At 35.7% G+C, this 10,981-nt stretch overlaps 2 protein-coding genes and 1 long non-coding RNA gene across 7 annotated transcripts; 2 read left to right on the top strand and 1 right to left on the bottom strand.

Moving 5' to 3' along the window:
* The first annotated feature begins 3,689 nt into the window (after nucleotides 1–3,689).
* Nucleotides 3,690–5,746, top strand: LOC108130638 (sialin). Its single transcript, XM_017249200.3, has 6 exons — nucleotides 3,690–4,188; nucleotides 4,286–4,519; nucleotides 4,575–4,874; nucleotides 4,929–5,211; nucleotides 5,271–5,512; nucleotides 5,562–5,746. The coding sequence occupies exons 1-6, from the start codon at nucleotides 3,892–3,894 to the stop codon at nucleotides 5,724–5,726; spliced, it is 1,521 nt and encodes a 506-aa protein (XP_017104689.2). The 5' UTR covers nucleotides 3,690–3,891; the 3' UTR covers nucleotides 5,727–5,746.
* On the bottom strand, nucleotides 5,085–8,296 carry LOC138926535 (uncharacterized). Of its 4 annotated transcripts, none has more exons than XR_011443087.1 (4): nucleotides 7,956–8,296; nucleotides 5,560–5,691; nucleotides 5,269–5,519; nucleotides 5,085–5,209 (listed from the first exon to the last, which is right to left on the bottom strand). It is a non-coding gene; the product is annotated as an uncharacterized lncRNA (long non-coding RNA). The 4 variants fall into 4 exon arrangements; XR_011443089.1 differs by having other exon boundaries at nucleotides 5,269–5,510; XR_011443090.1 differs by lacking the exon at nucleotides 7,956–8,296 and adding an exon at nucleotides 7,480–7,600.
* Nucleotides 6,304–10,591, top strand: Paip2 (polyA-binding protein interacting protein 2). Of its 2 annotated transcripts, none has more exons than XM_017249204.3 (4): nucleotides 6,304–6,647; nucleotides 8,618–8,769; nucleotides 8,826–8,926; nucleotides 8,992–10,591. In XM_017249204.3, the coding sequence occupies exons 2-4, from the start codon at nucleotides 8,626–8,628 to the stop codon at nucleotides 9,119–9,121; spliced, it is 375 nt and encodes a 124-aa protein (XP_017104693.1). In that variant the 5' UTR covers nucleotides 6,304–6,647; nucleotides 8,618–8,625; the 3' UTR covers nucleotides 9,122–10,591. The 2 variants fall into 2 exon arrangements, with proteins under 2 accessions (XP_017104693.1, XP_017104691.1); XM_017249202.3 differs by having other exon boundaries at nucleotides 6,312–6,647; nucleotides 8,615–8,769.
* The last annotated feature ends 390 nt before the right edge of the window (nucleotides 10,592–10,981 follow it).

Raw genomic sequence — 10,981 nt, 5'->3', positions numbered from 1 at the left:
TACACAAATATTTTTAATAAAGATTTAGATTTTAATAAGATTAAGATTTGAAAGATTTAATTTGAAAGTAAACACCAATAATATAAACTTTTTATACAATTTTAAAGCAAGCATCGATTCTCTAAGGAAAGATGTACTGTTAAGGGAAAACTAAACTTAAAATAAAGATATTTATTTTATATCCCAATCTAAATTAGAAAAAGTAAACCTCCAAGTGTATTTAAAGCGTGAGAATGACTATGCTAAGTGAGGGAGAGTCCATCAGTTGGCCAAATTCGACTCATGTCTTCGGGTTCTAAAGGTAAATGTGATTGTAACTATATTTCAACCCACTAGCGGAGCAACAATTTTCCGCCCTGCAACCGTCGTTAGTTCTTGATAGTAAGAATATACATACGAACATGTCCTTTATATACATACATTCGGGTGAGTGTCCAGGTGAATAAGTGTGTCATAGGACTGCCATGGACTATTTAATGGCTTATAAAGTTCTCTCAGGTTGAAAAACTACTGAAAAACCAACTGACTAGCGAGGTCTGCAAAAACTGAATTATATAAAATTACTTTTAAGCACTTTGCCCAGGTATGGCTTACAAAATTGTTTCCTCACTGCAACTAGGGTATTTTTACATAGACCACAATAAATCTCTGTCAGAAATTGAGGGAAGAAAATAAAAAAAATTGGGTCAAGTGGCCACATTGGAATTGAACCAACTACCGTGCACGACAGGACCTGAAAGGATTCGACAGCAAAGCTTTCTGAATATCCTAAAAAAAACTGTGGTAAGGAAAATAAACTAAAAAGAGAACAGGGTCATGAAAGAGATACCAATAAAGGTACTATCTACCAGACAGGATAGTATCCGCTGGGCAATCTATCACCTGACATAGGTTGGCTGTCAGGATATCGAGCCCAGCTTCTAACGACTAATATAGTTGGTTTTGAGTTTTTAAAGCTTTAAAAACGACTAAGATATACATATATCCTTGTATGACAATTGTTACCAATGTTGGTGTAATGAGTCAATACCGTGTATGTGATGACGTAGTGGTCGGTCGTGGCCAACACACCGACAGATGGCGAATGGGGCCATCACCGCGTAATGACTTAAACAGTGTTGAACCACAGTCTTGAGCTGAGAATGGCATATGGGCCGCCTCTAATTGCCACTTGGAGGCTATTTTGCAACCCTTTTTATTATTCAAGGGCTCTAATTATATGTTTTGCCTTTGAATGTTTAATCTCATGGATTAAAGATGTTCTAGACGAAACCAATAATATCTAGGTATTTCCAACATACTCTATTTATTCACTATTTATACGGTGGTTTACACACGTGTCGAAGGCTACTTTTCTTGTCTAGTGTTAAATTTTGTCATTTTTAGCTTTAGAAAAAAACATTCATGTACTCACACAACATTTGCTTTTACGGGAATACGCGGTGGGGGCCGCGAAGGCGAGTGCCAGTGCGAGCGTGGAAATTTGTTGGATTTGCTCCGCCCCACTGGCTCAGCTCCCCAGCGGCTGTCGGTGCTATTTTTAGCCCCCATAACAAAGTGTTTTGCTGGCCAGGACACGCGACCAGGACAAGGTAACGCTACGGCTAGTCGTATGTAGTGGGTTGTAGTATGGTAACATGTTGGCTATGCAAATGCAAACAATGCATTCATTGCCCTCGAGAGTCGATGGCGACATATGCGCTCAAAGGACTCACATGACAAGCCAAAAACAAAAAACAGCAAAACGACAAATTTAAGAATTCAAAATGAGGAATGTATGGGGAATGTGGATGGAGCAGTTTAGTCAACCGAATGTAGGCGACATGTGTGCCATATGAATAAAAAATCAATCAAAAAGTCTGTAAATATATAAAACGTTCAAGTCCCAGGACGCTTACATCCAGGAGCTTCCCCACTACCATACCATGCTATATTCATGCCAAATGAGCTAACAACGAACATCGGAAAACGGTGAAAGCAATACCAACCTACCTGTGTGACTCATAAAAAATGCAAAATTTTAATCGAAACATAGTGCAAGTCAGGCAAAAATAGAACACGGTGCATTGAGAATAAGCGATGCGTCCATTTAGATAAGCAGAAATGCATTTGTCTACAAATGCATGGTGTGCATGTAAAAAAAAATAGTTATCCAAATATATCGCATTCAGTTACAGAACACTTTATCTTAGATACAATTCTTCGATATAATTACAAGTTATTAAACCATCGATCATTAAACTGAAATTTTAAAATAGAAGGATATTTTTTTATAATAATAGCATATCATAAAAATAATGAATACTAGGATAAAATCTATTATATTATACAATTTATAACATTTACTTATTGGACCCTTTTAAAAAAGAGTACGTAAGAGGGATTCGTAATTTAAATGTGAAGTTTTTCAAATATATTTCTTAGTTTTCTATTTCTTCTTGTATATTATAAGTTTTATTTATTATTTGTATGTCAGTTACATTTTTCAAGGAAACATGTCCCGTTTTGGTTATATATTTTCTTAATTCTTATGTTATTATTAAAATATTTAATAATTTACACGTTAACCCGCCTTTTATTTCCCCTAGTGTAGACCTATACCATGTGAACTCTGGCTGAGGACATGCAAAAGCCAATTGCCTGTCAGGACGGTTAAAGCGTGCACTTTGACTGGACTGCACTCTATATCCTTGCACCTTTCCACTCCGCCCTGCAACTGCCAATGCTGATAGCAGAAATCCGAACGTGGAAAACGTTTTCCGGCGTGCCGGGTATTACACACCATCACACTGTTTACATTTTTCTTTTTTTTAACCACTGGCATTGCTTTCACTCTGTTTGCTTTTTCACCTGCTTTTTCCATTTTCTTTTATTACGTGTGTTAACTGGCCAAACACCAATCCGTGGGGGAATCCGTTCCGGCTTAAAATGAGTCGGCGAAATAATTGCCGGGATTAGTAAATGTCTAAAGGTTAACGGGCTTGTCGCTCCTTCTCCTTGTCCAAATACCCAGCTCGACTTAATTAAATTATGGCACAGGGAATTTTTCATACTCCTTACGACTAGGACGATTTAAAATGGAAATTATATCCAACGAATTTCTGCTCCAAATTTTTTTAAACATCAGAAAGTATCTCTGTCTAAGATGGGTGCTAAAATACAATACTCATAGTTATAGTAGTTTTTCCAATCTTATTTTCCAATACTTTTCACCAAGTTCATAAATCAACAGAAATTATTTATTAAATATTGTAGTATTGATATTCCCTTTCATATCATTTCATTCAAGCAGTTTGAAGCTTTTATGGCGCTTATTACAAACATTCTATTTTTAAGACTCTTTAAGTCAAATAAAATTTAATTTTTAAGTAAAAAGACAAAATTGGAAAATAATTTACAATTTTTAACGCTTTAACGATAAATATCAATTAAGATAAATATCAATATTAGTTACAATATATTTGACTTTATTGGGGTATAAGTTCTCTAAGCAAAGATAATGGACAATCAATCAAATCTTTAGTACTCAATAAGACTTTTTGCAAGCGTAGACCCGCTAAAAGCTGAGTCTCTATGCTTGGGCTTAGATTTCGAGGCGCTTTCTTATCGGGTTTTTGGAATGAGCATGTGTTCGCTGTCTAGTTTACAGTTGCCAGATAAATTCTCCATATTTTGGGGTAGAGAACAACGATAAACTAGTCGACAGATCGTGACAAATTGCAAATAATTCCGCGTTTTTACATCCCCACCCGATCGGCTAGCATTTGCAGCGATGTCGAAGTCAGTCGCTCTTTAGCTCGGGTCACCTGCGGTTTTGGGACCGTCCCCCCATTTTTCGATAAGTGTTTTGTGTCTGTATTGAAAATAAATTTTTTAATTATTACCTACAATATGTCATGCAAATCGTGGACTCTGCCGCGTTTGTCGCAATCAGGTCCATCCAGCCACAGTCTCCTGAATTCAGTGCGTCTCACTTATGCTTTATGTGCTTTTTTGAATTGTTTTCTTCACGCCGCCATGCGCAACATGCTCGGCATGATAATACTGAAAATGGTCATGCCGCACCCAGAGGATCACCTGGAGACTGCATCCCAGGTGGCTGAACAGCTGGGGGGACACAATGTCAGCACTGCGGGCCGATGCGGTGACTATCGAGGCATGCCCAACCCAATCATACAAGTGGCAAAGGCAAGTTCATTAAGCTTGTGTTTTTTTCTCCATAACAAAGCAAATTAGGAATAAAATATATTAAAGAAGAGAATATTTAATTTATGAACATTTTTAGACAGGCGATTTAAGTTGGACCCGTAACCAGGAGCTAACATTTCCCGGAATTTATTATTATGGCTATGTCGTTTCCATTTTTCTTTCCGGCTATTTAGCTGATCGATGCAGCAGCAAGAGGATTTTTATCCTCTCGATTATCCTGACAGCTCTGGTCTATATCCTGCTACCATTTACGGCTCATTATAGCTTCGAAGCAGCAGCAGTGAACCTAGTGATCTGCGGATTTCTGGCGGTAGATCGGAAAATTTTGCTAATAACTTTTCAAAATTAAATGAAATTTTATGCAGGGCGGCGGAAATCCAGCTTTGTATAAACTGTTCGTTATCTGGGCGCACCCCACGGAGAGAACGTCTTTGATTGCATTTGCCTACAGCGGGATTCTTATAGGATCTCTGACGGTGTATCCCCTGGCCGGTTTTTTAAGCGAATTTTCCTGGGAGCTCCCTTTCTATGTGATAGGCTGCGCATCTTTGGTTTTTGGAATTCTCTGCATTTGGCTTATATATGACAATTTGGATCAACATCCGCGTATAACTAAAAAGGAATTGGAATACTTGCAACAAGGAGTTTTAGTACAAAATACACAGGTTAGCATTATGTCTAATTCCCTTCTATAATGTCACAAACGGTTTATATTTCAGACGGTTAAGGTTCCTTGGAAGAAGTTGCTAAGCTCCCTTCCGGTATACTCCTTCATAATGACCCATGTGTTTCATAATTACACCTTTTTGGTGCTTGCAATTTCAATGCCACGATTAATGCGGGAGGCAATGGAATTTGATTTAAGGCATGTGGGAGTTTTCTCATCTATTCCCTTCTTGGGCGCATGCTGCTCGAAGGCCGTGTGCATCCTTGGTGGAAGCTATCTAGAGCGCCGCATGGGATCTTATCAAAACTGGATGCGTCGCCTTTTTTATGTCATCTGTAATGACGAATAACTAAAATTAAAATTAATATTTTATCAAATTTATGATTTATTACAGGTTGCATAGTGGCAATATGCTGCACAATCGGTATTATCATGTCTGATTGTGGGTACAAAATGTTGGTCCTGTTTATGTTAACCCTACTCATGTGCTTCTCGGATTTGGGATTCAGCATCTACTGGCCCACCTTGCTTTACTTTGGACCCTCCTTTGCCGGCTTAATTTCGGGAATGGCCAATGGACTAGCACATCTATCCGGGTTTTTGGCGCCACTTCTTGTGGCTTCTCTCGTGCATACTGTAAGGACTACGAAGATTAACAAAACATAACTCATTTTATAACTTACAGGGTAATAAATCCGAATGGAATATGGTTCTGTTGACTGTGATAGCGTTCAATATCATGGCCTTGCTGGTATTTGGACTTTGCAGCAGTACGAAATTACAACCTTGGGATCCAAGGAGCAACAAGGCGCCAACTGAGAACAGAGAATCCAAAGAAAATAATAGTTAACTTTAAATTGGCTTTCGTTGTTATACATTATTAATATAAGTACTGAATAATAAGTACTTTTTATTTAAAATATTTACTTCTGGAAGGTGTATTAAAAGCTCTTTTAAATGCGAGTAGCTACGCAAAATTTTCCTGTTCACTTTGCAGATTCCACTTTAGAAAAAACTGAAATGCCGGTTTTAAAATTTTTGTTTTCCTAATCTAATATATTTTCCATTTTAAATTCAACATATATTTTGAAATATTTATTGGCGGCAGCTCTAAAACAATCGATATCTTTTTATTTTAACGTACTTTTTGGATCATGGTTATCGTTTGGAACGCGATGCTGCCAGATTTTCATAAATAGCTAAATCTAGCAATAAAAAAGCTACAATGCAACCCTGCTTTTTAAATCATTGCCCCTTGACGTTCAATTCAATTTCAAAATTCAAGCTAAACTTAAATAAATATTACGCTGTATGTAAATATATCGTATATATATATAAAAATATATTAAAATATGTATATTTATATATATACATAATATGTATTTCATGTAGATATAAAAATATATCGTATGTTTTGACAACCCTGTTTTGGCACCTCCACTTGCTTTTTTAATCATAAAAGTTAAAATTCAATTCAATTCGTTTGCTTGACGTTCACGGACGTGTATCCGCACACAGCACTTACTCGAATATTTTTCGCAATACATATATCAAAATTCTCCGTGTGGATTCGATGCTAATCTGGATGCAACACTAAATTGCCTGTGTTACTAATCATTCCTTTGCGACGCAAAATTCTCAGTGAAATAAAAAAAAAACGCACCTAAAACAACAGAAGCAACAGCAGCAACGAATCGTTGAGGCAGTGATTCCAAAAATATTAATATATTTTCGTTGGCAAAATTGGACAAGCTTCTCGACGGAATTGAATGTGAGTAGAGAGTACCAGAAGTGCATTGAAATAAAAGAAATAATAACATATTGCATATGTACATACATGCTATGGCAACAAACCGGGAGATCGTTCGCAGAGAAGCGATCACACTAGTAGCCAGATAGAAGATGGACGGCAAAGAGGGTGGCGGGAAGGAAAGGCGGAAGTCAGAAGTCGAACGAAGCTTCCTGATTGCATTTGCCTTTTAACTTCCGCCACAGCACTTGGCTGGTTCACTTAAACCAGCTTCTTGACAAATCAATAAATGCCAAGTATCGTACAACAGCAGCGGTCAGAGCAGTAGCACTTAGCACTAGTCTTCCTTAGCCTAAAGCTCTACACTAGAATTAAAAATCCTCAACAAACTGTAAATATAACCGTTAAGAGGAACAATAACTTACATAGAATATTAACTTTATATTAACGCCTCATGTTCTAAGTAATATGTATATTAATGAAGTTAGGAGTTTCTTTTTAAAAGCTAAATATTGTCGATTTGTCAATCAACTTCAGAAACTCAAGCAAAAGTTCAACTTCCACTATTCATTTGACCTCCAACATATTTTGTTTGCCCGGTGAGCTAGGCTAGATTCTAAGTACACTAACCTGAGGAATATTAATGCCCCGTCGAATGTTTAAACACTTGTTACCTTGAGCCAGACGTGTTGTATTATTATCAATGTTATTATAATTTTTTTGTTTTTTGGGTTGAGGGAGGTTCATTCAATCAGTCGCACCAACACTGGCCTACGTGCGTGTGTAAATGTACTATATATACAACAAAATATTTAATATGTACATATGCACATATATTAGTACGATTGTTTACCTCCTTTGTACTTTTTGCATATTCGCTTAATGCATGCATGAAATTCGTTAAGTCTACCGAGTAAATAAATTTTAATTTTTCGCAATTTCATTTAAAATATGGCAACTGAATTCTGTTTCAGTTTGTATTTAGCCTCTTGTTTGTGTTGGCACGTACACACATCAGCATCGCCAGTCAGAGTTGCCAAGTCTTTTAGTTCTTTTTGTTTGGCTGATAAAAAGCAGCTGATTTCTATTAATAAATTGGTAAACAAATCAGAAAAATATTCCACTACTTGATAGTGTTCATTTATGAGATTATGAGACTATAAATTAGCTAGATTTGTATAGGAAGTAGACAACATCAAAACAACTCATATTCGGGAAGATAAGACTGTAAACAAACTCGGAGTATATACAAAAATTACTGTTTTGAAACAATTACACAATCTGAAACATTACACTATAAATAACAAAGTAAATAGCACGTATACGCACCATATACGCCAACACACTTTCGGTCAAGTTAGTAGCTACGCCCATGAACCGATCTGGCTTATTGCGTTTCTGCATAAATTGTTGTATTTCTCACGTTTGCTTGTTTGTTATTTTTTAGCGTTGATAACGACAGGGGTGTATATGCCATAAAGTGTTTAATGAGTGCCTTTGATACGAGCAAGAATCCAATATTCTTCCAATCGAAAATAAACGTACATATAGTAGGTGTATGTATTAAGTATATGCGACAAGTATGTCCACTTATGTGGGTCTCCTCTTTAGACTTTGAGCTGAGTCATTTTGTTTTCAAATTTTTGTGTGCCGCGGCCACAACGCAAAAAATAGACATCGCTGGTATAAACCGAAAAAAACGAAAAAAACGTTGCGCAAAAAGAAAAGAGAAAATGTTTAGTTAGTTTATTTATATAAACAAATAGGTATGTGTGTGATTAGCTCACCTGTATGCGTGCGGTTTTTGTTTTGTTTATAACATGCAATTGTCGAGAGAACCGGTTTTTTAGAACGACGCAACTGGTCGGCTTTTTGCCGGTAGAATAAATAAGCAATAATTTACATACAGTCTCACCTGGCTATTCTATTCTTACCTTCGTATGAACATGTAACTTATCTTCAAACATTTTCATTTAATTTCATTCCAGAAGCAATAATCATGTTGTTAAAAGTGCCATCTGTGGACTGGACGGATCAAATTATTTACGTGGTGGACGACGATGAGTCGCTGTCAGACATCGACGATGAGCCAGATTTCTCCGAATACATGTGGATGGAGAACGAGGAAGAGTTTGACAAGAACGTAAGAATATCATTCTCCTTGATATCAATTCAATTAAATTAATTTATTTTCATTAGGAACTTCAACGCCTTGAGGAGGAGGAAATGATGCAGGAGTGCTTCGAAGCCATGATCGAAGACGAGCTGGAAGAGCAGATTAACGAGTGGGAAAAGGCCAAGTGAGTGGACAAAATAGTACATTTTACCAGAGTATTAATAATTATGTGACCAATGTCCTTTGCAGAACGGAAGAACAGAACACGGCGCTTTCCGCACTGCCAAAGAGCCAGTGTAACGTGGAAAAGTCTATTCTGAACCCCATGGCCGATGAGTTTGTTCCCCGTAGTCATATAATGGATTTTCCCGCATCATAAAGCCAGCTAATGCTTGCCCGTCCCCACAAGTTCGCAAACCCCCCGCCCCATGACAAGTGGACCTCATTTGCGCAAATCCTAAGAAATCATAAAAGATCCTTTTTGCAAAAGGCTCGCCATACGATTTCGCCAATGAGATTGAGATCGATATTCTGACCAAGTTGAGCAGCTAGAGCATTCGGAGGAACCATCTACCAATGAACATCTACCTACTAGATACCAAAAAAAAATATAATCAAAAACTCAGTTGGTTCCTGACTCCAATGCTAGCGACCGAAATGCAAACGAATCATATTTTTAAAATTCATTATAAAAAAAAGTACAATATCATTGAAAAAAAATATAAAAAGTTTAAAACGGAAAAGCAACTAAACACAACAACAAAAAAACACTATAAACTGAAAACAGACAAATAACAAAGAAAAAGAACAATTAACAACTATGCCACGTACATAAAAGTACATTGTAATTAGAGTTAAAATAAAAACGAATTGTTTTGCCGAGGAAAGCGGAGCCGGAGCCCCGAATTCCCGAAAATGAAAATGTTACCGAAAATCGCAGACGCAGGCGCTTGCTGAAGCTAGTGAAACTTTGGTATTATCGTACAAAACGAAAACAAATGACTTTTTACACGCGACAAATTGTAAGTTGCGATTTCTATCGTCCTATAGAAGCCAACAAAAATCAACTTATATGTACTACAACTTAAATACGCCAATTTCCAGCTAGAGCAACTGTAAGCAACAAGAAGACTTGATTGTGTTAGATAAAAAACAATGTAACTAAAGTTAATCCAAGAAACGAACAGAATTTGTAGCCGTCATGTTTAATTGAAATTCTATTCAAAGACTTTAATCGTAGTTTAAATTGTATTTAACTTAGCGTCCTGCCCACTGTCCCTAAACTTGTTTTAAGTTAGTCGCTTTTGTGGAATATGTTTACATGTTTACTAGTTTTTTTTTTAATTTTATACCATTGTTAACTCGTTGTACGTTCTACACCTACGTCACAAGGAGCGCTTGTAACTTCCCTTCTGACTCTCGCAATACTTGTAATTGAAAAAGAAATACTTTAGTCTACTAAAACAGTAGGGATACTAACGTCTAACGCCTCACTATACAAGAAACCTGCATAATTATTTAAACATAGAATTAATGGCAAAGAAAAACGGTAACAAAAAAAAACAAAACCTTTATAATTTAAGCAGACAATTTCTTTGAATCGTTTGCCCTAAGCAAATGCACAAAAAAATTAAACCCTTTTGTTCAAACCGTTTAAATCATTTTCGGCATGTAGATAAAACTAAATTAATATTTTTTCAATCAGCTTAGATTTAGTGACTTAAGACAGCATTAAAAGATCTAATAAATTACTTACGTTATGTGTGATATAAAGATAAAAAAAACCAACAAAAAAATATCAAAAAATGATTTTAAAAATCTCAATAAAAAGAAGTATTATAGCATAAAATTATCGTGTACTTATTCATTTATAAAGGATTATATATTAAAGGACTTCCATATGGGAGTTAAGAATGAACAGATTAACTAATATTTCTTATTGAAATGGTCTATATTAATTATATTAGGATTGAATATTTCTTAATTTAAAATGAAGCTAATTAGACTTGTTTTTATTATCTTAAATTACTTAATTTGAAAGATTGATTTATATTTTTTATACAAAACTAATACAATTTCTTTACCGTAATTGAGTAATTGTAAGGTTGAGTAATTTACTTAACTTTAAAAAACTTTATTTTGTTTGTATTTTTTAAACACTAAAAAATAAGATTAAAATGTTGGAAAATTATAAGAAACTAAAAATATTTAAAGACAAGATGTTAATAAAAATATGATT

Source organism: Drosophila bipectinata, chromosome 3R (genome assembly GCF_030179905.1).
Source record: "Drosophila bipectinata strain 14024-0381.07 chromosome 3R, DbipHiC1v2, whole genome shotgun sequence".
In the NCBI taxonomy this organism is placed as follows: domain Eukaryota; kingdom Metazoa; phylum Arthropoda; class Insecta; order Diptera; family Drosophilidae; genus Drosophila; species Drosophila bipectinata.
This window is presented reverse-complemented; position numbering and strand designations above follow the sequence as displayed.